Here is a 27,343-nt window from a genome sequence, read left to right as displayed (position 1 = left end):
ACTCACTTCAGCACTTTTTAATGACGATTACAAAGTAAGAAACTCGTAAAATACCTGCGCCTTATGCAAAATTAATTGCTGCCGAAAATAGAAATGCGTAATTAAGAAATATTAAAATAAGTATTGTACCTTACTTATTTTTACGCTCATACGCGTATATAAAACTTGAAAATAAACTTATTGGAAACGAGTATGAGAGGTAAGTAATATTAAGATTATGCGTAGGTAGGTAGGTAGGTAATGTCAAAGAAAATCAAGAAAAGTAAGTAGGAACATCTTAGTACCTCATTTAAATCATATTAAAATATTTAAGTTTAGCATTTTGACACGGATCTCAATTTAAAACAAAAATCAAAAACACTAGCTTGGAAGTTTTAACTTCGCTTTTAAAATTCGCTTTAAGCATCATAAACTATGTACAATAGGTATATTTTGCGGCAAAAAACACGTTGCGTTTACAGAAGCAGGTTATACGAATAAACAGCCAAAATTCAAAATCAGGAAGCAGACCTGAAGTGAAAGGTCCCTCTGTATGATAATTAGGACGACTTTCTCGCTAGCAACAACCACAGGTAAATACATTTTGGTTACTCTCGCCTTTGCCGTGTTAAAGTGAGGCCTTTTGTCACATTCTATTATCAGGTGATTCTACAAAATCGTCTCGATTCGATAAAGCTCAAATGAAGACATACATAAAATACAAACAAGAATAAAAGACACATTGATGAATAACACCTGAAAATATTTGAAATTCACTAACCTTATCAACATCGTTCGCTTCAAATTGTTCAGCTTGCAATACCAAGTCACAGCAATAGCAAGGACGTCAGCTCCGATCCAAACACTGGCACTTGTAAAATGTTCACTAAAATGGCATTTCACGATGGTGCACAGCGGGAGCACTCAAACGGTTCGGTTATATGCCATGACACGTCACTATTTATGACCGAAAAAGCAGTTAAACTTAATTAAATCAGAGTGAAACTTAAGATTACTCCAACCGCCGCCAATGTAATCTTTGTTTCCTGAAAAAATGTGTGTGACCAAGGAATATGTTTCTATACAGATATTCCGTAATAATAAAGGCACAGTTTTAATGGTCTTTGAAACCACAGACTAAATGAAAAAACCCGAGTCAGATTTTGAAAAAAAATCGTCTTTAAAAATTATTAACCATACAGGGTGGAAACGCACTCTTTGTCAGTTTTGCGGTGCCCCTACGGGGTGTCATGTGTGCAAGGTATTTAATTGTATTTTACCACCTGTATTTACCATGTGAAAAGCAAATAAATAAATGAAACGATAAGTGATCTCACTCGATTATTTCTAAACTATACAAGATATCGAAAAACTGGTCCTGTTCTGGAAGCTGGAAACATTGAATTTTCGGATAGTTCCAGTATATTCTGTAACTTATTATTATTGACACCGTTTGAAAGAGCTCGTGAAGCACTAAAAAGTTTTCTGCACATTACACTATTACCTAACAATCACGTTATAGCGTTTAAAATTCGTCAAGTCAAGAGTCTGATCGCGCATCGGTCGCTATCGGTTGCCAAACGGATCGGCATGCTAATCGAGCATTAGCATAGTAATTTTGAAGTATCATACTTTAAGCACTTAATCGCCTAATTTGTGTCAGATACACAACGCGTAATTTAATGACAGTTTCACCGGTAGTGCGATTTGCAATTTTCGAGTTTGGATCACAGATACCTACGGGTATAATTACAACCATGATGTTCTCCTTGACCGTATTTCGAAGCGATATCTTCTTGCAAATTAAATGGATAATAAAATAACAACTAAACCTGCGACAAACTTAAACACCTCCATCGCTTTAGGGAGAGCGAAGTACGCTGATCATTTTTGTCTCTATAAGATAAAAACCATACAATGTCATCTTGTGTTAGAGTGCATTATTTCAGCATTACTTTCACATCTTAAGGTCATAAACATATTGACCCACATCTGCACGTTCCCTAACGACATAAACTACATTAAAGTAACAATTGTTATCGTTGCAACATTATTTCTTTACAATTTAAAACAAAAGTGTATTGACACAGTTCCTAGTAGGTGGGAGATAAGGCCAATATACCTAGTGATGTTATTAGGTAATTATGCTGATGTACATTATCACTATTCTCAGTTGCAATTAGATTTTTCTGTAATACTAATAAGGTAGAGATTTGATTGCAACGATCAGTTTCAGTACCTACGTGTCATATCGAAGCGGGAGCGCACGCGTGGCCAGATACGCGGCATAATCGCACGCGCTGATTTACTAACAGGCGCGTGCGTTATCGCGCGTGACATGCGGCCGCGAAATATTGTGTCTACTGTTCCATGCAATATTTAGTGCACCTAGTACACGACGGATAATGTGTGCAATATTACAACAGATTTAAAGTATTTAGATAGACATTACACTTCGACCATACGATGCGTTGAAATTCAGGTGCGGCATAATGGCGGAGTGTCTTGTAAAATTATGAGATAGTAATTGGGTTGTTCCCTGAGCAACTCGTCCTAACTCCTACCCTACTTCATAAAAATGACGTATGCAGAGATTTATACATCGCCTACATACCTCATTTCTTAGAGTAGAATATGACGGCTTAATCAAGCCCAGTAGAGTTTGTCAAGGAGTAGGAGAATTTGAATGCCCGAGATAAGAGAAAGATAGCAAAATGATTCTACTATTACTAATACCACTGAAGAATATAAATGCATTTACGATACTAAGTACTTTATTTTTGTTACAGGTGCCCAAACACAATGCATCAGTAACTGTGTCAGTTTATAAAGTGAACGTGAAGTGAATAAGTGAAACTTCGTGAGTTGTGTATTGAGTCGTATTGAGTCAGATTGAGGCGAATTCGTTGCACCTAAACTGGCTGCTAGTGCGTGAAACGATCATTCGTATAAAAAACTACTAGTGTGAAACCACCGACGGTGTAGTAAGGCGTCACATCCCGCCGGTCGCACGATGTTCGGCGGCGGCGGCGGCGGCTACGGCGGCGGCGGCGGCGGCGAGTGCGGCGAGGGCTACGGGCTGGGCTACGTGGGCGGCGGCGGGCGGCTCCAGCAATACGCTGCGCACTTCGCGCCGCACCAGAACGTGTGGCATCATCATCACGCCGCGCATCATGACACGTATGGTACGTACTTAACATTAAAACGTTGATTGTATAAACTAAAAGCGACAACAGCCCGAAGATGTCGGTGTCGGACTGGCCAAATCGGGATCCAAAGAACGCGGTTTCGAAGCCCGCTGCACCGCTGGGATATTGTACAGAACCCACTCGTAACACAAGCATATTAATTTACCACGAGGGATTAATGGGGCTATACATTTGTAATCATATTCACAAATATATGTATGTATATATCTATAAAAGCGAAAGGTCACTAACTGACTCACTCATCACGAAATCTCAGAAACTACAAGTGCTAGAAAGAAGTCTCAAATATTGCATGGGGGTTCCTTTAAGAACGTAGGTGCTTACTAAGACGAGATTTTGCAAAATTCAACCCCTAAGGGGGTGAAACGGAATCCACGCGTACGAAGTCGCGGGCGGCTGCTAGTATAATACATATATTTATGGAACAGGAGGCAAACGTGCAGACGGATTACCTGATGTTAAAGGTTCGATTACAGACGACAAGTGGGAGTAAAGCTTATTAAGTGTTATTGTAAAATAGATAGGTATATGTACAATTGATACCATTTATTTCATTAATTTATTTAGGTGTAAGCAGAGCTGCTACTCGAGTAGGTACCTATCCACACAACGTTCAACAATATAAGTTGTTTTTTTAAGTGGTTCCTATGACTAAGGATGGTCGAAGTAAATATACGCTATCTATTAATAGAGGCGTTGTAATAGCAAACAAACAAAGTAAGCAAGCACCAAGAAGAGGTAAATAATAATTAGTATAACAAATAAGGATAAAAATACTCATAATAAGGATAAAAAGTTTCAATCGATTTGCGTGCTCTATTTACCCGTGGAGGCATTTCAGTTAAGAATGATTGATCTTCTTCAATTGAAATATCCAATGACGCACCAATAAAATAAAGAAACCGCAAAGAGACAACTGCATGCATTGGAACTATAAAATAAACATAATGTGTATGTGCATAAATCATAATTTGCCTATGGAATATATTATTTTACACAGATGAAAGTACCTACGCGCGTGCGCTAAATAATACGCAGTTATGCTTAAATATTAAAAGGTATACCTACCTACTTATGGACTATTACTTCATCACAGATTAATTTAATTAAATTAAAATATATTTTCCTTAACCGAATCCAACTGTAATTTTATAGATTTATAGGTTTACACATTTATTTGTTTCCATTTTCATTTGTTTCTTACTTACTACTTACTTTCATTACTGTTATTATTAGATACAAAACTTTACTATGTACAATGTACAGTCGCGGAATGAAAATGTTCGTCACCTTAGTGTCGGTTTTCGCTTGCACTAGGTACTGTAAGAGTCAAACCTGCCAACATAACCGTGGAAGAAACAGTGCTGCTAACATTTAAATAAATATGACGTTTGCTAACGAATAAGGTTTTGCTTGTTTATTTTTCTATCCCATCAGTGCAATGTTACAAAATGTAGTTTTTTTAAATAGAAATAATAATGGCAGGTTGAACCAACAAGAAGATTTTAGTTTATCAATGTAATCATCTTGACAAGATAAATCGTCTAACAACTTTGATCTGAATAATTTTGAACTTTACTGACGAACAGTTAAAGATTATTTTCTCTAACTCGATATTATTCTGTAACATAGTTTCAAAAGGTAATATGTGCTCGCGATTCGTTGAAGGAATCAATTTGAAAACTGACGAACCTTTTCATTCCGTGACTGTACATACATATATCACAGTGTTTTATTTTGGCTTAGAAGCGGACATCCCTGTTTTATTAATTCAATCGTTAGATATTACTATTATGTATAAAATTGATGAAGGAACTAGTAGTTGTATTTGTTTAGTTTCGAAGAAATATTCGATTTTGTGATTTTATAAAAAAAACAGTTTTAGAAGCATATTTTCTAAAAAAATTACTAAAGTCAGAATTTTGTAAATAAATTTACCTATCACTATAACGTCTACCTTTATGCAAAAATAAATGGTTATTGCTGCAGTAATTTAGGAATTATTTAATAATTTATGATTTTCAGAAAACATTTTTTTCTCCGTTGTCCTAGAAAAATGGCAGCTATATTTACTTTATATTGATGCATGGTATAATTATCTATAATACCTGAAAATATTACTTGCCTATCCCGTGGAAGTTGGAAGATATTTTAATTTCTATGAGTTTAGAAAATTTATATGTAAATAGGGTTGTCATCTGAATATTTTTTAGTTTTTTAAATGCCGTCCGTAACAATACGGTTTTAATGCCTTTGTTAGATAACTATTGAAATTCATTGCTTTTACCATTATTAATTTGTCGGGTCGAGTTTGATAATTATAGAATTGGCCCTGTGGCGGCTTATTGGAAATCCTATCGTTTTCGAAACATCGATATATATGTTGCAGTCAAAACTCATAATCGATCAAAACCACTTTTGACTGCAAATTTCAGTTAATAGTGGTTTTGACTGATGGCCTTAGTCAATATTACTTTTGACAAATTTTTTTAGTCGTATCATCCAACTTCCACGGGATAGGCAAGTAATATTTTCAGGTATTATAGATAATTATACCATGCATCAATATAAAGTAAATATAGCTGCCATTTTTCTAGGACAACGGAGAAAAAAATGTTTTCTGAAAATCATAAATTATTAAATAATTCCTAAATTACTGCAGTAATAACCATTTATTACTGCATAAAGGTAGACGTTATAGTGATAGGTAAATTTATTTAACAAAATTCTGCCTTAATGTAATTTTTTTAGAAAATATGCTTCTAAAACTGTTTTTTTTATAAAATCACAATATCGAATCATCATCATCATCATGTCAGCCATAGGACGTCCACTGCTGAACATAGGCCTCCCCTAATGCTTTCCACGTTAATCGATTGGTAGCGGCCTGCATCCAGCGCTTCCCTGCTACCTTTACGATGTCGTCGGTCCACCTTGTAGGTGGACGTCCCACGCTGCGCCTTCCGGTACGCGGCCTCCATTCCAGAACCTTGCTGCCCCATCGGCCGTCAGTTCTGCGCACTATGTGCCCTGCCCATTGCCACTTCAGCTTGCTAATCCGTCGGGCTATGTCAGCGACTTTAGTTCGTTTACGGATTTCCTCATTTCTGATTCGATCTCGCAAAGAAACACCAAGCATAGCCCTCTCCATAGCACGCTGTGCAACTTTGAGCTTCTGTATAAGGCCTATAGTGAGAGGCCACGTTTCCGAGCCATAAGTTATCACTGGTAACACACATTGATTGTAGACTTTCGTCTTCAGGCATTGGGGTATTTTGGACGAAAAGATGTTACGTAGTTTCCCGAACGCTGCCCAGCCGAGTTGGATTCGACGATTGACCTCCTTCTCGAAATTGGACCTACCTAGCTGGATCGTTTGTCCGAGGTACACATACTTGTCAACAATCTCGAGAATTGAGCTCCCAACTGAAACTGGGTAGGGCGCAACATGGGTATTCGACATAAGCTTCGTTTTGTCCATGTTCATCCTCAGGCCTACCTGTTGGGAAACTCGATTAAGGTCTTCGAGCATTGTGCCAAGATCTTCCAATGATTCTGCCATGACCACAATATCGTCGGCAAACCGAAGGTGAGTGATGTACTCGCCATTAATGTTTATGCCGAATCCTTTCCATTCCAGGAGCTTGAAAGCGTCCTCCAATGCAGCGGTGAACAGTTTCGGAGATATAACATCTCCCTGCCTAACGCCTCGCTGCAGTGGAATCGCCTTCGTGCTCTGCTCCTGTACTCGGACCGACATGGTGGCGTTTTTGTACAAGCACTTCAGCACCTCGATATACAGATAGTCAATACGGCACCGCTGGAGAGATTGTAACACTGCCCAAGTCTCAATCGAATCGAAGGCCTTCTCATAGTCCACGAACGCCAAGCATAGTGGCAAGTTATACTCCTCAGTCTTCTGTATAACCTGTCGCAGCGTATGGATGTGGTCTATGGTACTATAACCTTTTCGGAATCCGGCTTGTTCGGGAGGCTGGAAGTCATCGAACCTACGCGCGAGACGGTTCGTGATGACTCTCGAAAACAGTTTGTAGACATGACTCAGAAGCGAGATGGGTCTGTAATTCTTCAGCAAGGTCTTATCACCTTTCTTGAAGAAGAGCACCACCACGCTTCTGTTCCATGCCTCTGGCGTAGTTCCCTGGAGTAAGACGGAGTTAAAGAGTCTCTGAAGGACTTTCAGTATCGGTGTTCCACCCGCGTTCAGAAGCTCCGATGTTATTCCGTCATCACCCGGTGCCTTGTTGTTCTTTAGCTGTTTGAGAGCCATCCTAATCTCGTATAGGCTGATGTCCGGGATATCTTCGGTATAGTGTCGAGTTAGTTATATATCGAATATTTCTTCGAAACTAAGCAAATACAACTACTAGTTCCTTCATCAATTTTATACATAATAGTAATATCTAACGATTGAATTAATAAAACAGGGATGTCCGCTTCTAAGGGAAAATAAAAGACTGTGCATATGTATAAAGTTGATTGGATATTCAAAACCATAGATAAACCAATCAACTATCAAGAACAATCCCACAAACGTGTCGCGCGCTGTTTGGCACATCCATTCATTCAAGTGAGGAACGATGATTAAGTAGACCTTAATATGGACGTAGAGCACGGTATGTTTGGCGATCTGAATCATGATTTTCAAAAAAAATTTTTGGACAATTTGCAAGCGATGTTCTAACTAAGTCTATTTATTATGAAATGGCAAAATATAACAGTTACACTTCGTACATGTTTGATCAGTAGACCAAAAATGTACCGCCATTTATCAAAGTGACTATCACTAGAAACAGTGTAAGCTTAGTGTGAACGGATAGACGTCAAAGTCATAGACAAACCATAGACCTTAAAGTAAAAAGTATTTACTTTACATCAATACAATGCGTTGAGATGAATGTTTACCAAACAAGTTTTTTTAAAAGGTGCAATTTCGACAATGTAGGGATGGTACGCTAACCTGCGTTTGGTTCCATGATGATGGAAGGGGGCTGGTGGAATAATTAATTATGATTCGGAATAAGTGTCACAACAGAAAATTTTAACATTTTCACACTGCTTTCTTGTCCTAAACAGGTAAAGCCTGTACTATGGGTACTACTAGACGACGGAAACAGAAAATGCCCATGATATGTCATCAAACCTGCGACCATACCATAGATAGCAGTCTGGTACCTGAAGCACTATCTACACGTCGTTATAAAATAATGGAAGAACAGAAAGAAAGAGATTAGGATTTATACTTTGTAATAAAAGATTGATATTTTTTACAACAACTAGTTGTTGCTCAATCTCATTTGTTCGTAATAATATCTATCTATATTCATACATATATCATTGGTCACACACATACTACCCGTACATATATACTACATACGTGTAGTATATATATATGTAGTATATATATACTACACGTACTACGATTAATTACCAGGATAAGCATGCAATACTCAATGGGACTTACCCGAGATACAGCCGAACGGTTCCTGGAAATAGATAAACATTTTTCATTAGAATATGTCCAATTTATTTGTTCTTTTGGGAAACAAACAATTTATTGTTAAACTTACAACAATTAAAAAATAAAATTTGTTAAAATTAACATGATACAAAATATATTTAATGTAACTAAAATTAAATTAAATATACTATTCACTAACTAATGTTAAAGTGTAATTTAAAACGACAATAGTCCAAAATGACGGATTGCTGATTCAAAGGCCAACCCTTGAAGTTCGCTCCCCGTTGTCCGCTGGACTATTGTGGTGAACCCACACATAAGAAGCATGCCTACCTATATTTAGTTCAGCTGGAAGGGTTTAAATTCATGGCTTTAGGCTTGTATGAATTTTCCTCTATTTGAATAAATTTTAACTGTTAGTGGACGAACATGAAATCACCGCATTGTCCTCATTTGGTAGTTCTTCTAAACAACATTATCAATTACAGGATAATGATGGGTTGAAAAGAGCAAGCCACTGTCGTGAATCAGTTTTACTAATAGAGAGCAATGTGTCAAGAGGAAAATGTTCCATGTTTTGTCTGATTTCATACAAATCAATGACAGAAATTAACTAAACATTATAGCCAATACGCAGTCTATTAAATGCCGCTGTCGATTTCTCCAATTTTCGTAAAGCACGAAGTACATTATTAGGTATTCTGTGGTAAAGTTAATCAAATCAAATCAAATCAAATAAGTTTATTTGCAGAACAAAATGTCATGTCAAAGTCAAAGTCAAAAAGTCAAAGTCAAAATTTCTTTATTTGTTTGGACTAATAAATAGTTCTTACAAATCGTCATTTTGCTCTTAAGGAGCCTCTACATGTCTCATAATCTTTTTACCCTACCAGCGCTTCGAGACCAACATTGGGCAAGTGCTGAGAAGAAGCGCCGCAACAAACTCAGTCACCACTGTCTGCCGGTTAATATAAATAAATAGAAATAGTAGTAGTAGGTACATTCGATTCAGGAGCAGTTCACTGAATTTACCATGCATTCTTGTATGGTGTATCTTATAAGAATGGGTATACAAGATTGCGTGGTATATTAAACAAGGTAGTGACGTGCTAATATCTAGACTTACTTATTAAGATACTAGTAGAAATGACTCGCATACATAAATTTGAATAACTTGGATTGACCAGTCCCCGAAAGCAGCGCCTGTTCACAGACATGACGAGTGAACCAGCCATCGCTTCACTCGACCATATTAGAGGGAATGTAACGACCCGCCTCACTACGCCACCACCCCAGAGACATTTTAGTGAGAATGACAATTCCAAGTTATCTCTTTAAAAAAAACTAATAATAAAGCTAAGTAACAGTCCAGATTGAGAAGCATGACACTATAACATTTGAGAAATTATTATTAGTTTATACATTACTTTTCATTTTAATTCTTTTTAGTGCGAGCATGAGAGGACCATAATCCTACTCCCAGGATGACTTATCATTAAGAAAATCTCGAGTTGTATAATAGGCTTTTTTAAGCATGTGATCTTTAACTATATCTTTAAATTTATTATACGGTAGCTCTTTATATTTATCAGGGACTTTGTTATAAAAATGGATACCTTGTCCCATAAAAGTAGCAAACACTTTATTAAGTCTAAAAGCGGGTATAGCCAATTTATTTTTATTTCTAGTGTTAATTTGGTGAATATCACTTTTCTTTTTGAATTCAGTAATATTTTTTTGAATAAATAGAATACAGTTTAAGATGTATTGTGAAGCGGCCGTGAGAATGCCAATTTCTTTAAACAATTCTCTAAGGGATGCTCTTGCTTTCATTTTATACAAGTATCTTATCGCACGTTTTTGCAAAATAAATATTGTTTCAAAATCTGCAGCTTTGCCCCACAGCATGATTCCATATGACATTAGGCTATGAAAGTAGCTAAAGTAGACTAAGCGAGCTGTTGAAACATCGGTTAATGACCGTATCCTTTTTATTGCAAAAGCCGCTGAGCTGAGCTTTCCCGCCAGAGTTTCTATATGGGGGCCCCACTGGAGTTTTGAATCCAGGGTAATTCCCAGAAATACAGTAGAGTCTACCAGATCGATTGCATTATTATTAAGTTCTATTTGTGTACTAACTGTTTTTACGTTAGGCAAAGAGAATTTTATACATTTTGTTTTCTTTGCATTGAGTTGTAAATTATTTGTAGTGAACCAACTTAAAAATGATGATAATACAGGTATACAGTATCTGAGTCAGTTCCAATTATGTTCTACCGGGATTATGTTCTATAATAATAGGGATGATGACTGGGTAATGAAATCGAAATTCTATAAGTCCGTCAGACAGATAATTAGAAAATATTAGACTCATATCTTTTATTTTTTTCCATAATCGAATAATTACAATATTATATTGAGTTGAAATGTCGCGTGACGTCACTTTTGAGTAAAAATTCTACTCAAGCGTGACGTATCGCGCCATTTCAATTCGATGTAGCACTGTTGTTATTTAATTATGAAAGAAAATAAAAAATATGAGTCTAATATTTTCTAATTATCTGTCTGACGGACAAATAATTGAAATTTTGTCATCTAGCCTATTATAGAACAGCAACTACATAGTTAAGGAATAAGTCCTTAGGGAATAAGTTATAAAACACAAACATTCAACTATCTCATACTGGATGTTATAAGGTCAAAATCACGCACAAGCGTAATAACGAGGAAACATACAATTTTCAAAACAATGCATTGTTAATAGAACTTGCGGTAGGTACTAGTGTCTCAAAATAGTGCAAAACAATATTCGCTGATGAATGATCCAGCCTGGATGAATGTATGTTAGGATAACTCTATGAAGCTCGATGTATAAACAACAAGCTGATTCAGTGCTTGAGGAAAACCGAGCTTAACTGTAAGTGTCGCATCAGATGACGTGCGCTCCGATAAGCGGCCGCGCGCCAGTGCGGCGGGTCAGTCGTCGCCTGACCTCTGACCAGGGAGTCGCTTACAAAATGTACGCTCTACCTCCGATATTTACGAATTGGCTGCAGGAACTTAGAGCTAAAGAAATAGGTCGGTTTTAATTGCTAAATCTGTGTCTCAATCCATTCAATAAGTTTTGATTACGTCATCCATAAATAAGTGTAGCTTTTAAATACAACAGTACAAACTGTGTAACTCACACAAATAAGTAATCAGTAAAATCGAGATAGGACATTTTGTCTTAATTTTCCGATCTTTCACTTAGTTTATTTTGTCTTAAGTGCTTGTATAAATAAATGACTTTATAATAATTTGTTTGTCTCGATGTTAAACATAAGCACTTTGTTAGTATTTCCGGACTCATTTGTTTTTGTTTAAGTTGTCTGTTTTGTTCTCCACTGTTTTGATGTTGTCTCTAAATGAATACAGAATTCGTGCGTGTCTAACGTGGTGTGTTGCGAATCAGGTGGCAGCGGCGTGGGCGGCGTGAGCGGCGTGGGCGGCGTGGGCGGCGTGGCCGGCGGGCTGTACTCGCAGAACGTGGTCATGGGTTCGTGGTGCGCGCCCTACGACGCGCTGCAGCGCCCGCCTGGATATGGTGAGTGCACTTTACTACTTCTTTGCTTTGCTATTTTTCTTGTGTTCTTCAGCTCACAAAATAATTGATGCCCACTGTCCATGGTGTATATCTTTTCTTAAATTCTTAAACCTATATATCTTATACTTAAACCTTTGTTTTGTCTCATCTGTTTGCACTAGAGGGAAGTCGAACCGAACTCCTATGTTACTCTGATTAATTTCATAGCGGGTCCAATGTTTCCCCGGTTTTTATTAGGGATTAAGTTGTAAATCCTGGCCACACAGGAGTTACAGCGATGAGAACGAGAGGTGGGAATAGTCCCGGTAGTAACATACATTTCTGATTTGTTTATAAGGTTTTGTATATTATAAGCATTATGAAAAGTATAATATTTTCTAACTACCTACATATAAATCATAAATTAAATAATTTGGTGTAGGTAACTGTAAAATTTGGTAATTTTATTAATTAAAACTTTTCCTGGTTTAGTAGACATCAACGCGTTCTACGAAAGTTATTGCTAATAATAATTTTACACATACGTAGATAATGAGTATTTCCATTTAAAATTATTTTAACTAATCATAAAATATAGCAATTTATCAAAGGACAATTACATAAGAGCTATGTCAAAACAGTTGTTTTTTTTGCACATGAATTTTCGGACGACATTGAATATAGGTATTATTATATTAATATGGCAGTAGCTAGCGGAATATTGACAGATGGTCGTGAGTCAGCCGGTATCGGCGAACAAACAAATAGGAGCGATCTGTGAATCAGGCGGCTATCTTCAGTTGACGTCAGGTTCGCAAATCGGGACTTTGTTTTCAACGGGAATGATCTTGTGGTTAGGGGATTACCCACATCGCAAAATTATATACATACCGATATTTTGCAGAGCTAATGCCTGATAGATAACTACCCTAAAGTTAAATGAATATAAGTATGAGTATATTATACTCAATCCATTGGCTCTTAGTATATTTTATGAGTAATAATAGTTGCTGGCCATCTTATCAGCAGCAGGCAGTAGGTAGCGATCGCGTCAGGCGCGTATCAGTTGTGATATAATTAGTCCAGGGACGATAATACAATTACTGATATCAGCGCTGTGTCACACTTGTGCCCTCAGGGTGTTCGTAACTTCGTACCCGACATTTTTGAGATACTGGTACCTAATGAATTAAGATAAAACCAGGTTTGATATTATATTTCCAGATATCTACTGTTCTACTTCTATAAATGTTGTGAAGGTGAATGGATGGATTTTATTTAGTACTCTTTCACGCAAAAACTACTAAACGATTTGTAATCTGAAATTCAAACTGTAATTCACACACGCGATTGCGTAGCGAATGCAGAAGCTAGTTCAATTATTATGCAATTACTCATATTGAATCAATCGCCTTTATAAACAAGATCACTCTGTACATCGGTTTATCTGTCCCATTGTGTCAGTTGTTTTGCGTGGATCCCAACCGCAGAGCATCCTCACAGATTAGCATTCGATAAGAGTAGCAATACGTTGGCAATGTTGGCATGTCAAGTCGACAATCTAAATAACTATAATAACATGCAAGATAAACTTTTCATATTCAAATCATTTTTCTGTCTGGCCCTCAGAGTGCAATTTATCTTGGATTTATCCTGGTCGAACACCAGGGAACCTAGCATTTTTTTTTAAATTAAATGGTCTGTTTTAGGCTCATTTCCAAAGGGCCACAGCTCTAATGTCCACAATCTAATCTGAGTTTGTTGCGGCGCTTCTTCTCAGCACTAACTTGCCAAATGTTTGTTTCGAAGCGCTGGCGGGGCAAAAAAGAATGAGACATTTATATGCTCCTTGAAAGCATTTGACGATTTGTAAGTACTAATTTAATTAGTCTACACAAATAAAGATAATTTTGATTTTGGTAATGTTTTCAAAAACTTTAAATGTAAGTTCATACTTTGATTCCCAACGGGTTCACGAGTTCCACAACATTAAAAATAAAAAACATACATACAGCCGAACATAGAACCTCGTCCTTTTTTGAAGTCGGTTAAAAAAGCATTATCTTAGTATATTTTAAAATTTCATGAACCCGGTGGGAAAAGAAGAATAATAGAGTCGTGGACCTTTAGGAATAAGCCCTATTTAAACGACCTCCCAAAGTCTCAATTTAGTAAAGTTCAGTATAGAATAGATTTAAAGCCACCATTTAAAGCACATAATATAATAAAATGACACTTAAATATCATCATCATCTCAGACATAGGACGTCCACTGCTGAACATAGGCCTCCCCCAATGCTTTCCATGTTGCCCGGTTGGTAGCGGCCTGCGTCTTACACTTAAATAGTCACTAAAAATATAATGCTCAAATATAGATGAGATTGCATTTGTATGAATATTTTAATTCCAGTCGCATATTTGGATCTACTCGTAGTATGTTTGATTTTGAATCCAATTTAAACTTTCAGCCTACACAATTGAGAAAATTATTATGATAGAATATGGATGAACAAAAATTAGTTAAAATACCTAACTACAGGTAGGTATTTACTCAATAAATATTCCGATGATTATGCATTGTTATAACTGAACTGAGTGTTCGTGCCATGCGCGATTTACTGCAACGCTCACTAATAGCAACTTGGCACGTAGGTATAGTCCTATTTACCTATAACATTCCCACGCACAATATCGTTGTTACGGCTAAAATATTTATTATATTTATTTAAGGCTCCTAAAACCAGTTACAATCATAGCTATCAAAAAATATTTTTATTTTTGGTTTCAAGTATGTTACTACTACCGATTTATTTATAGAGCAAATATAAATCGATAATATAACGTACTACCCATAGGGAATTAGAAATAATTCAAATTCAAAACGTTGATTGCATATGTCACATTACAATTTCTGTTGTTAAAAAATGGAGGTAGGTAATACGTATATTTTATAAGTAATATAGTATAATAGTCTTATAAGCCATAATTGTTGCTGATAAGAATTATTACACCCTGGCGCGAGATTATTTAGTATTTCTGACAGCACATATTTTATATCGAGTTTTGTCAAAGGCACCTGCCTAAACCTTGGAGCTCGGCTATCGTGGAGACAATTAACGGAAGAGATAAGTGGCGCCGCATTAATGGATTTGGGTTAGCAACTTTGGGGCAAAGTGCTGGCCAAGGAAGGCGGTTGGTTTATGCCAGTAAAACAAGTTGAAGTCTAGGAACCGAAATAACCTGCATGCCTTGCACTTGAAATCCATCGAGAATATTATTGATGCTGCTGCATTGCTGAACAAAGGCCTCTTCTAATATTCCCACAATGAGCGGTCCCGCGCTGTCCGCATTCAGGTTCCCTTGACCTTCAGCAGATCCTGGGAGATTGGGAGGCCTGGCATCAAGTTTTCCTTTCGTCCGTCTGTGGTCGCACCTCGAGAACTTTTCTGCCCCCACGGCCGGCCGTTCGTTACGTACTTTGGTTATGGATCTTCGGATAAAACCGAAGACATAATATGGACCATTTCATGAATAGTTTGTGAAAAATCATATAAAATTACTTTTATTTATCACACATGTCACTTATCTTCACATACGAGTATAAATAATTTCTTACCCCAGTTTTTAATGATCAAATCATTCCAACGTATACTATGTAGATAATGAAGTTAAACATATTGACCAAAAATAACCAACTGTACAAAGAAACAGCGTAGCAGCATAATGCCACTTGTTTTGAGCGCGTTCTGAGAATTGATAACGGATTACTAACATTGTTTTGATGTTAGGCACTTTGTTAGCTAACCGATATATACGACATGAGCAGCTTTAAGTGGTACTGAGACTAACATCATCGCAAAATAAGTATCTGTGGGTGGACACGTGTTATGTAATAAAATATTAGAATCTCGTTTTAACTGACTTGTCTACCTGAACGTTGACCTCAAACTTGATAAATCCGAGTTGTTGCAAATCAGATGAATGTTATCAACAGTAGCCAATAAATGAATTTATTTCTATATTCATAATAAATTAGCACCGGAAATTGAAATGAAGCTAAATCCAACAGGAAAGGCTTGTTGTCCGTCATAAAATGGATGATAAGCCAATCAATACGTAGGTATGTACTTACGTACATATAAACGCGTAGGTAGCTCGGCGTTATCTAAAACCGCATATTATTTAAATAATTGTAGATATTGTTGTACGTAAATATAAGTGAGCCTTGCTGTCTCGACTCGTCATGTTATCTTTGATTCTATCACGGTATACCGTTGGGCGCGTACCTACTCGTATGCTGTCATCGCTCTCTGTTGATATGATAACTAGTAACTAGGTATTCATAAGTAATAATGTCAATGGTATTTTCATGACTAAACTATTGTATTGTATAAACCCTCATAAATAAGAATTGTTATCTTTCAGTTGGAACCTATTTTATTTAACCATACAATAAGCCGTGCATCCCTTCCAAACAACAAAAGGTATCCCAACGTAGTAGTTTCCCCACCCCGGGTGACCCCGGGTGACCGGGGCTAGTGAGCGGTCGCTGACCCTGAGGCATGCACACTGCACAGATGGCGTGCTGGAGGTGTACGAGGACGGCAGCGGGCGCGAGTGCGTGAACTGCGGCGCCAACAACACGCCGCTGTGGCGGCGCGACGCCACCGGCCACTACCTGTGCAACGCGTGCGGGCTGTACACGCGCATCAACGGCGTCAACCGCCCGCTCGTCAAGCCCACCAAGCGCCTGGTGAGTGCCCGAGCCCACGCTAGTAACCCCTCTCTCTGACACAGGTGCGGACGCCGAGCTGCTCACGCGCTTCTATAAAGACGGCTCCGTGCAGAGATGGATGAGTGTGGAGGGCATGGCCCGCGGGATGAAGAAGGTGAGTCGGTGGCGTGTAGACTAGAGCATGCCCCTCCTGCACGCTGCGATACTCACATACGGCTTCGGGTGATAGGACTACACGCTACCGCTCCCCGGTTTCAGTGCCGTCGCTTTTGCACTCGCGCACTCGTTAGTAAATGAATGCAAGCAAGACATCACATTAATAGTAACTTCAAACACATAAGAATTATTTCAAAATCTCTTCTTCAATATTCTACCTAATGACTCACCCTAAACAAGAATAGTATGAATTTCCAAATAATTAGTAAGGAAACTGTAAAAGTCAAAGCTTATAAAACCCGTAATTCTGATATAACAAGCCGTTTAGGTCACATACATACAATTTTCAATAAATATTTAATCATCAAAAATGACAATTGCTTAAATAGTTATTAATCTCTGTTGGTAAAAACCGAATACACAAAGACTATTAATGATAATACACTTTGTATTCATTTACTAACTCTGTAGATTAGATATCAAACACACACAGACTGTCTGTCAACGCATTTATGGAGCACCGTATTTCGTAGCAGTAGCAAATTGTTTTGATCATTTGCATGCGATTACTACGAGATTAGCCGTACGACTCGTACTTGCGAAACAGTTTAGTTGATATCGGTGGACTTGTGTAGTCCTGGGACTTCTGGTTATTTTTTGCATGACGCTTTGGTATTTGGTGTTTTGGTGTTGGTTTTATTTGATATTAGTTGTTGTTTAGATATAAGTCGATTCCTCGCTCACTATACTTTTTTCGTAGCAGGAAAAGCTCGTAGCACAATTTCGTAGCACGGTCAGCCTAGAGGCAATATGATCTGCATTACCTTTTTCCTCGTAATAAAGAATCCGTAACTTTGTTATGTGTGTGTTTAAATGGCCTTAGACACCTCTATATCTATTTAAGGACGAAGATTTACGAGTGTAATGTAGGGATGAAGAAATACATTTTGTATTAATAAATTAACGCAATGAGAAATTTACGACAACATTGAAGAAAATAGAGAACATTATTGGGCACACAACGGCGTCGTACAGAACAACAGACAGTAAACCCAGTACACATGTATAGATGGGTTAGCGCTGTCAGTGAGTTGTCAGGGCGCGGCGCGGGCGCACCAATGGCGCGCGGCCCCGCCCCGCGGCGCTGTAATTGTCATGTAGATCGTATGCGCGCGGCGGAATACGAACGGCCGAATCAAAAATGGCGCTGGTTACTTGTTTAGTATCTCGATGAGGATGTAAACAAAACTTCGCGTCGTTTTGTTATGCAAGTGACGGCCTACTGTATGTGCCTATAAATGTTAAGGTTTGGTTCGTATCTATTTATTTGTGTTACAATCTTAATACTCAGTAGCAGATTATTTTCCAGCCTAACCTCTGATTTTATGGTATTTTCTCACTATGTTCCCTAATAATCATCTCGCTGAGTCGTAAAAACTACCTCAGTAAAAAAACGGTAAAGTTTTAAAGCTAGATTTATCCGAAATCTAATTATGCAAATGCATAAATGTTGTATAGATTGAAGAATTCGGTCCCTGCAACATCTTCATAAAAAGCATGAAAAAAAGCGAACGGTCGGGGGGTCGCAAAAATTTTTTTCATGCTAGGGGGGTCGTGTCATGAAAAAGGTTGAAAAACACTGACCTAGGGGACAAAAAGAGGAAACAAGGTAGACCATTTAAACGGTGGATTCACGACATCAAAGCCATAGCAGGTGGCACATGATCAAGAATAGCCAATGATAGAGAAAAATGGCGGCAGTTGGAGGAGGCCTTTATCAAATGAGTGACATACAGACGTAGTCGATGCATGGATGAGTGTTCTGCTGTGAAAAGCGTAATAATGCCTGAATAAGGGCTATTATTATTATGTTCCCTAGTCGTACTAGAATGTCCTTTATTTCTTCTTATAATTTTGCCTTTGGATAAGTTACTGAAAGTCATTCTGAAACGATTAAGTATCATAGGCTTTGAATTGGGTGTTGGTTGGTGCATTCTAATTCTGTTGCCTTGTCGCTTTTGTGATATTTTTGGTGCTAGCGTGTGTTTTTTGGAATATTGGTCGATAATTAAAATATGCAATGTGTGAACATAACGTAACTCGTAAGTTTGTCGATGTGCGCAGTCGGCGGCGCGGCGGCACGGCCAGTGCTGCACCAACTGCGGCTCGCGCACCACCACGCTGTGGCGCCGCAACAACGACGGCGAGCCCGTGTGCAACGCCTGCGGCCTCTACTACAAGCTGCACGGCATCAACCGGTCAGTATCCCCAGAGAACACGCTCACTAATGTACGATTTCAAACCGTAGCACGCATCGCAGACATATACCCATAAAAAATATATTTTTGCGGGTTGAGTTAATCAACCCGCAAAAAAATCCTATAACATGAATTGATCATCCTACTAATCCTACTAATATTATAAATGCGAAAGTTTGGATGTCTGGATGGATGTTTGTTACTCTTTCACGCAATACTACTAAACGGATTTTGGTGAAACTTTACAGTATTATCTATAGTATAGAACAAACTTTACCTCTTTATAATATTAGTATAGATTCTATACTAATATTATAAAGAGGTAAAGTTTGTGTGTTTGTATATTTGTTAAATTGTAAGGGGTAATCTCGGGATCGGGATGTTTCACTAATAGAAAGCCACATTATTGCTGAGTGCCATAGGTTATACAGGCTGTTGATTTCAATCCTCGCCATATTTATTTAGGTGATCTATTATGACTTATACAAGGTTATTTTTTGTATATACGAAAGCCGAAACACGTGTCACGTATTTTAATCTTTAGAATCAGTATAAAAAGAAATTAAAATGATACCTTAAAAACTCACGAAGTTCCAAGCTTTATTTGTTGTCCCATTATCCACACGCGAGTGTAGACATCGTACAGCGCGCGGCACTTTCGTTGTTGACAACGCAATGTTTGTTAAGCTTTGACAACATTTTCCATACGCGCAGAACATTTTAGTAAGGTGTCCGTAAATTATGGATTTGTAAATATTATTTAGCCAAAATGTAACATGATATAAAAAATATTGCGATGGATTCTATTACTGATTCTGAACAAACAGTTTTAAGGTTTCGTATATACTAAAAATAACCTTGAATAAACGCATTATCCACCAAAAAAAATTACAAACTAAATTGAAATTTTTAGCGAATATTTTCCGTGCGAAATTAACTGTACTGTGGCTCGCAATACTGCAATAGTTTTCATTTGCGGCACCATTGAGCTACGCGGATCGCTCGCTTACCATGTCGGATAACCTACTGAAGGAAGCCACGTAAAGTAGGTAGTGTAAATAGGTATTTTTCTTTGACTAACTAAAGTTAAAGTTCGTTAAAAAAATCCCAGTCATTTTTTTTACTGATTCGTGATCAGAATAAGCTACTTAATCAATTCCCTAAATATGGCGAGTATTGAAATCAACACCCTGTGTAAAAAACCGAAATATTCCACGCGGTCGAAGCCGCGGGCGGAAAGCTCGTTCTTTATAACCCAGAATAACATAATAGATAGGCTATAATTTATGACAATCTGTGACAAACTAATTTCACGCGGGTGAAGCCGCGGGCAAAAGCTAGTCTGTAATATATAAGTTTTATCTGCATTACAAAACTGACTAAATTAACATTTTTATTAAAAACAATGTACACTTTTTACAGACCACTGGCAATGAGGAAAGATGGCATACAGACTAGGAAGCGAAAGCCCAAGAAATCCGGTAGCGCAACAAAACCACCTCAAGACGCAGCCAAGAAAGAAGGACACAGCTCACCTAGTCTAGATGGTAAGAAAGAAGATTATTACCATAGACCTTAATATTTTTCTATTCGTTATGAACAGTTGTCAAAGTAAGCCGATCTATCTACTATCCAATCAGAATAATTATGCAATCCAATCCAACCATATCTTCCTTAGCAGCACATAATGTAGTTTAAAAAGGCCCACTTAGTACATAATCTCGAAACGTAATTCTTGAGTCTAGAAATGCTCTTAATCTCCTAAGGATCAGACAATAAGTAAATGGTATTCTAGTCATTACCGCCCTAAGTCCTACTAGTAGTATAAATATTTTATAGTCATTCAGACCCAACAGTTCAGAGTTGATTTTAAGAGATAAAGTAATCCTATTAAAATCAAGCATTCAGGGCATGGTAGTCATGAGTTACTAATAAATAGGTACTAAGGATAGAAGACCACAGGCGTATATTAAGGTATAAAATTCATTTGAACCTGAAAGATATGTATTCTAAATAGTCCTATAGGTAGGCCCTTGTTTTGTAATGACGCCTACATAGCACCTAAGAGGTTTGGGTCTGAATAACTATAGTGTACTAATACTACTAGTAAGAACATGGGCCTTACGAGGTTAAAATTAAGAACGTTTACCTACGGAGGACTCATGTACTACAAGTTGACATCCAGCTGTCGCTGCAGCAGTAGAAACGATCATCGAAAAACATGGTGTATTCACAGACAGCAAACCGAGCGTAGCGGAAGTGCCGCTGCCGCTGACGTCGTCGATGTCGCACGGCGCGGCGGGCAAGCTGCGCGAGCACGAGGCGGCGCACGCGCACGGCGCGCAGCACGCGCAGTACCCGCTGGCGCTGTCGTCGCCGCCGTTCCTGTCCAACCCCTCGCTGTTCAACATCAAGAGCGAGCCCAGCGCGCCCGCCGCCTACGACGGCTACGCGCACTCCGGCCCGCACTACCACTCGCAGCAACATTACTTACACGCTCTGCAGGTTTGGAACTTTCCTTCGTTCCTTTCAGCCAAATGACGTCCACTGTAGGGCAAAAGGTCCTGAGCTGCCCGCATTCAGGTGCTTCCTGCGACTTTCACCAGATCGGCCCACTTAGAAACTTTACCTTATTTCTTAACCATTCTTAACCATCTCTCTTCACGGGATACCACCATACGATACCACCACACGATAAATACAGGATGAAATTTAGTAACGCTACCTGGAGGGAAAGCACTCTTAATACTGTTAATAGAAAATTTTACTCAAAGAAAACAAACATCCATTTATTTTTGAAAAAAATGGTACTGCATTCAAAGATTTCCGATTTTTTTTTTCCAAAATTCACCACCAATCATAGAATTTTCTGTAAATAATTAAAATAATTTGTGACTTCATGGTTTCCCTTTCATTTAATTTATCAAGTTTTTTGGTAAGATTTCATCCTTATACTTAACCCTAATGATGGATGCAATAAAAATACTGAGTGTAATTTTTAACAGATTTTAGTAGGTTCGATTCCCGGGTGTGGTAAGCAAATTTTTTTAAATCTTTGAATGCAGTTATATATCTTTTTAAAAATAAAGAAATGTTTTCTTTGAGTAAAATTTTCCATCTACAGTATTAAGAGTAATTTCGACAGCACACAACCTTTTCAGCAACTTACATACCTAAGCTACAGTCCGAATCAACAGTCTTATTTATTATTTATACTATGTGGTATGGGCCTACACTACAGTATTGCCAAAACAGAGTGGCGTAATTGATAGACGTGTGAAATGTTAATGGTTCCTGGGCTAGTTACCCAGTAGAAAAACTCCAATATAGAAAAAGATAACAACGATATTTAACTTAATTGGAAAGAGCTTTTTGTACACTGAGTATAGTCTAAAGAATCCTTCGAAAATATCCGTTGACACCCTCGGTAACCTACAAGGTGGACCGACGATATAGTAAAAGTAGCAGGGAAGCGCTGGACGCAGGTCGTTACCAATCGATCAACATGGAAAGCATTGGGGGAGGCCTATGTTCAGCAGTGGACATCCTATGGCTGAAATGATGATGATGATGACCCTCGGTAAAACAAAAACATCTCTGTACTAGATCACATACCAACTTTTGTTAAAATAAATAATGAAGTTTTCACTGGATTCCAAAACATTGAACGAACATGGCTAGACGAAAAATACTCATCTGCGGGTAGGGTTCAAGTACTTAATACTTATCTCATCATCTAAATACCAATTTTAAATTCCAGTACGGGCTAAGCAATGGAGAAGAAGAAGAAGGCAGCGGCTTCCTGCACCAGCGGAACGTGACCGCGCACGCCAAGCTCATGGCGTCCACGTAGCACCTCGCGCCTCGCGTCGTAGCTACCAGTGGAAGAGTAAGGCCGCGCGTGGCGTGGCAGCGAGCGGCCGACTGTGCCAGCCTAACGCACTCCGTGCTTGGTTACACTATCAAGTTTTTGGACAATTTTATGCTCCCGACAACCTGAACATTTATACAAGTTCCGCTTTTTTAATATTCTTACAAAAATGAAGAACCTAGATATTTACGAAATGATGTACAAAGAATGTTCAACACTACGCCAGATCAATTCAGCGATATTATGCTTAGATTAATAATCCGCGATATGGCACAAAATTTCTTAGTTAATTATCTCGCATTTAAGTTGTGTGATGCGATACAAGCGAATATCCAGTTTTCCAATGTGATACAATTATTAATATAAAATTATTCATTAGTGTATAAATAAATATGTATACATAATGTACATGTATAACTAATGTCATTAATCATAATGTTTTATATATTTACACATAACATTATAGTACACAGTGTTAAAAATTCCAAACCTTTGATTGTTAAATCAACATTTTCCATTTCATTACGTTACACCTTAAAATAATAAATACGCCATGATTTTTGCAATAATTATACACTACATGGCACAATAAACACGAACTTTGTAAATAATATAATTTAGATTACAGTTGTATGATATAGGATTAGAAGAAGGCTGTATGTAGGCGTATTACTGACTGAAATGAAAATTACGCAAGTATTATAATATCCTAGTATATAGGAAAGATTGCCTAGTATCTCATTTCATTCCCCACTGAACTAGTCTTACGATTTCTCAATATTGCATTTCCTTAACCTGGGGAAGAATAATCTTCAATACTGCCTTATGTAAATAAACTAGATCTTATATTCTTTATAATCAGTATTCTTAAATATTATCTAAATAAATATTATACCAATATTATGAACTATAATTGTGTTCACTGGCTATCAGAAATTTATAAACTAACAAATTATTTACAATTCTTTATTATCTGTACCACTATAGTCTATCTCTGTGAGTTCGACTTTTGAACATGTGAAGTACTTCTAAGTAAAATAAATGGCATTTATTAAATAGATGTAAATATTAGTGTTAAGCTAGACAAAAATTATACGAAATAGATTTAGTTAAATAGTTTATTTTATATCAACCCTGCATCGATTTTATCACAGAACATTGCTTTGGCTAAGCCGGGTTTATATGGGTCGATGGTTATCGCGGGGCAGACTTGAAAATAGGTCATGGGAACTGTCGCAGTGTTTAGGCTTGATCTACACAGAAATTAAGACGCAGATTATGATACTACAAGTTTCATCTACTTAATGGTCTTCTTCATCATGACTTATTATTATCTTGCGCTGTGTTTGACTGTGTGTTTAATGTTTTAAGATTTCATTGACTGGTTTGTTAAAAACCTAAATATGTACTAATCATTATGTTTCACCCATTTTAATATTACCAATTGTAACTTGAACCATGTAAACCCAGCTCAAGTGGGATGTGACCGAAAAAAAAACTGTACAAAAGGTAATAATAACAAAGTCAAATAAATATTTGAGCACATGGAACTGTGTTTGTCAAGCCTCGCCCCCCTCGGCCGACGCGTTCTGCAGAGCCTCGCCCGCGAGGCGGTAGTAGCACCACTGCTCCGCGGTGGTCAAGTTGACCGCCCCCTTGCCCTCATAGAACGAGCGAGCTGGATTCCATTCTAAGACATGGAAGTCTAGACGCGAGCAGCCGGTAGATGATGCTTCCTGTTATAGTACATAACTTTGTAGTTTATTTTGTTTTGCTATCATTAGACAGTTTATTAGCTTTACACTGATATCTTAAGACTAAGTTAGTTATTTATTAAATTATGAAATAACATAATATGGATGCTTAATAATTTAAGGAGTTAGTGATGTTATTTACTATTACAGGAAAAGCAAAATAACAAAGTAAGCGGCAAACCTATAGTGCAATTTATGAACAGTGTGCATTTCAGAGAGCGGTGATTCTTATATCCAGCTACTGTGAATATTATATTTAATTTTGTTGTAATAGTTTATAGAATCAGCATTTAAAACTAAATGAACAGTTTACTAGAGCAACTGCATAGCTACCTTAGCGACTGCGTTGAATAGCCTCTTGCCGACGCCTCGGCTCCGCTCGCTGCTGCGCACATACAAATCCTCCAGCATCATGGAGCGGCCCTCCCACGTGGAGTACGTGGGGAAGTACAGCGCGTATCCCACCAATGGCTGGCTGCCAGTTTTGTTGTTCAATTCGGCGATCTTGCACCGAAACGCTGGGGGGTTTATTTCAAACCCATCGCGCTCCAAGTCTGCAAAATCACAAACCACCTACGTATAAAGAGATCTACATAAATGAAGTTGTATGAATGGATTAAACTATTACAGAGATTTTTGGGGCGCTTCTTCTCAACATTTCGCGGCGGCATGTGTGGATGCGCCAATAGATAGTACACTAAAACATTACCCTTCAATATTGGTATTGCGGTAAAAAGTAACCTTAAAGTTAATCCAGGGTGTCAGCTACCTCCACACATAATTTTAACAAAATCTGTCTAGTCTAGTAACTCGACTTTGTTTTAGATAAACAGAAAATCACAGTTTTGATAATGATAAGAACTAGCTTATCTCACTGATAAGTACACAGTGATTACAGTAAATATGAATGTACAATAAAATCTAGCGCGTATTTTTCCTTTGACCGGCTTTTACAATAGGTTATGTTTACAAACCTCTTACTGACATTTTCGGGCCGCTAGGCATCTTTTCGAAATCGGCAAGTTCCTAAAACGAAAAAGTGAACAATCAAGTACTTATTTACACCAAGTAAATCCTTAAAAACTTAATTTCACACTGTTTTTATTTTTTAGATTTGCAAATATTTACTTACCTGGATCATTTCAGCGACCGCTTTCATGTCTTCTTTATTTGCAGCTCGAATTTGTATTTCCTTGTCGTTATATTTTTCGGTACTCATTTTTAGGATTATGGTTTCAATAGATTTATATTTTTTAGCGAATAAAAATTTATAAAATATAATTTCGACCACACACACACACAGAAGCAGAAGCAAACTTTTTTGAATCACAGCCAGTGTTACCAACTCTCAAAAATATTTAACCATAAACCACAGCATTAAACTAAACAAAAAAAGAACTTTTTTCATAAAATCTCAGACCAAGGCAAGGTTATAATAAACCATAAAGTTAATATTCCTTCGGAATAGAGCAACAAAGAATGAGCGAGCGAGATGTCACTATCTGCAACCCTGTGTGATAAAAAGAGATGTGTGATGCTATCATCGTCACGTCAATAGAACCATTTTTGCAAAAGATTTGACAGGCAGTGACACATAGAGGCACAAAGCAGAATTTCAAATCACAGTTTTTTCTAAAAATTTCGTAAAATCCTGTATAGTTTTGGAATTTTTTTATTGTAATACCTACAATGGTGACCTGTTCCGTCCTTGATTGTGATGTAAACCAGAGAAATAATCCCGCAAAATATTCATTTCACAGGTAAATTTATTGAAATCGACACCTCCAAACATTAGCTTTATTTTTGTGAATGCGCTTAGAATTTTGAGCACTAAGTGTGATAATTATGTTCTTTAAACATTAATTTAAGTTGTAAGCAAAGATTTCATGCACATAATCCAGAATTTATGAATATTTTGTGTAAAGAAATAATTTTCGTTTTACACTAGGGCTGTACCACAATCGATAAATATATTTTGTGCACTGTCTATCACAGTCACCTGGGAATGTAATAATATGAGTTTCTGACTATTATAATAGGTACTAATTAGTAAAGTATCTTTCAGATTTCCGACTAACGAAGATGTAAGAAAAACATGGCTCAAATTAATTAATCGTCCAAATTGGATTCCAACTAAATATGCCACTTTATGTAGCAAACATTTTGATAGTAAATGTTTTCGAAAAATTGGAGCCAGAATCACGTTGAAAAAATGTGCAATCCCTACAGAGTTTGTTCCGGTAAGTTTAATTAAAATAATACTATTTCTGGCAATAAATATTTTCATTTTCTTCTGATGATGTTTCGTTGGTTAGTAATGTCAATTTATTACCT

The 27,343-nt window shown here is 37.4% G+C and overlaps 2 protein-coding genes across 3 annotated transcripts; one reads left to right on the top strand and one right to left on the bottom strand.

Annotated features, from left to right (window-relative positions):
- Positions 1-11,659: 11,659 nt before the first annotated feature.
- Positions 11,660-24,800, top strand: LOC135085530 (GATA-binding factor A-like). Of its 2 annotated transcripts, none has more exons than XM_063980321.1 (7): positions 11,660-11,748; positions 12,125-12,256; positions 17,033-17,124; positions 19,251-19,384; positions 20,807-20,931; positions 21,621-21,889; positions 23,145-24,800. In XM_063980321.1, exons 1-7 carry the CDS (start codon positions 11,688-11,690, stop codon positions 23,235-23,237), a joined length of 906 nt encoding a protein of 301 aa, XP_063836391.1. In that variant the 5' UTR covers positions 11,660-11,687; the 3' UTR covers positions 23,238-24,800. The 2 variants fall into 2 exon arrangements, with proteins under 2 accessions (XP_063836391.1, XP_063836383.1); XM_063980313.1 differs by lacking the exon at positions 17,033-17,124 and adding an exon at positions 16,813-16,988.
- LOC135085547 (thialysine N-epsilon-acetyltransferase) lies at positions 24,360-26,338 on the bottom strand. The gene is made up of 4 exons (XM_063980329.1): positions 26,142-26,338; positions 25,984-26,035; positions 25,343-25,563; positions 24,360-24,991 (listed from the first exon to the last, which is right to left on the bottom strand). Exons 1-4 carry the CDS (start codon positions 26,226-26,228, stop codon positions 24,815-24,817), a joined length of 537 nt encoding a protein of 178 aa, XP_063836399.1. The 5' UTR covers positions 26,229-26,338; the 3' UTR covers positions 24,360-24,814.
- Positions 26,339-27,343: the final 1,005 nt, after the last annotated feature.

This window comes from Ostrinia nubilalis, chromosome 2 (assembly GCF_963855985.1).
Source record: "Ostrinia nubilalis chromosome 2, ilOstNubi1.1, whole genome shotgun sequence".
Classification (NCBI taxonomy): Eukaryota; Metazoa; Arthropoda; class Insecta; order Lepidoptera; family Crambidae; genus Ostrinia; species Ostrinia nubilalis.
This window is presented reverse-complemented; position numbering and strand designations above follow the sequence as displayed.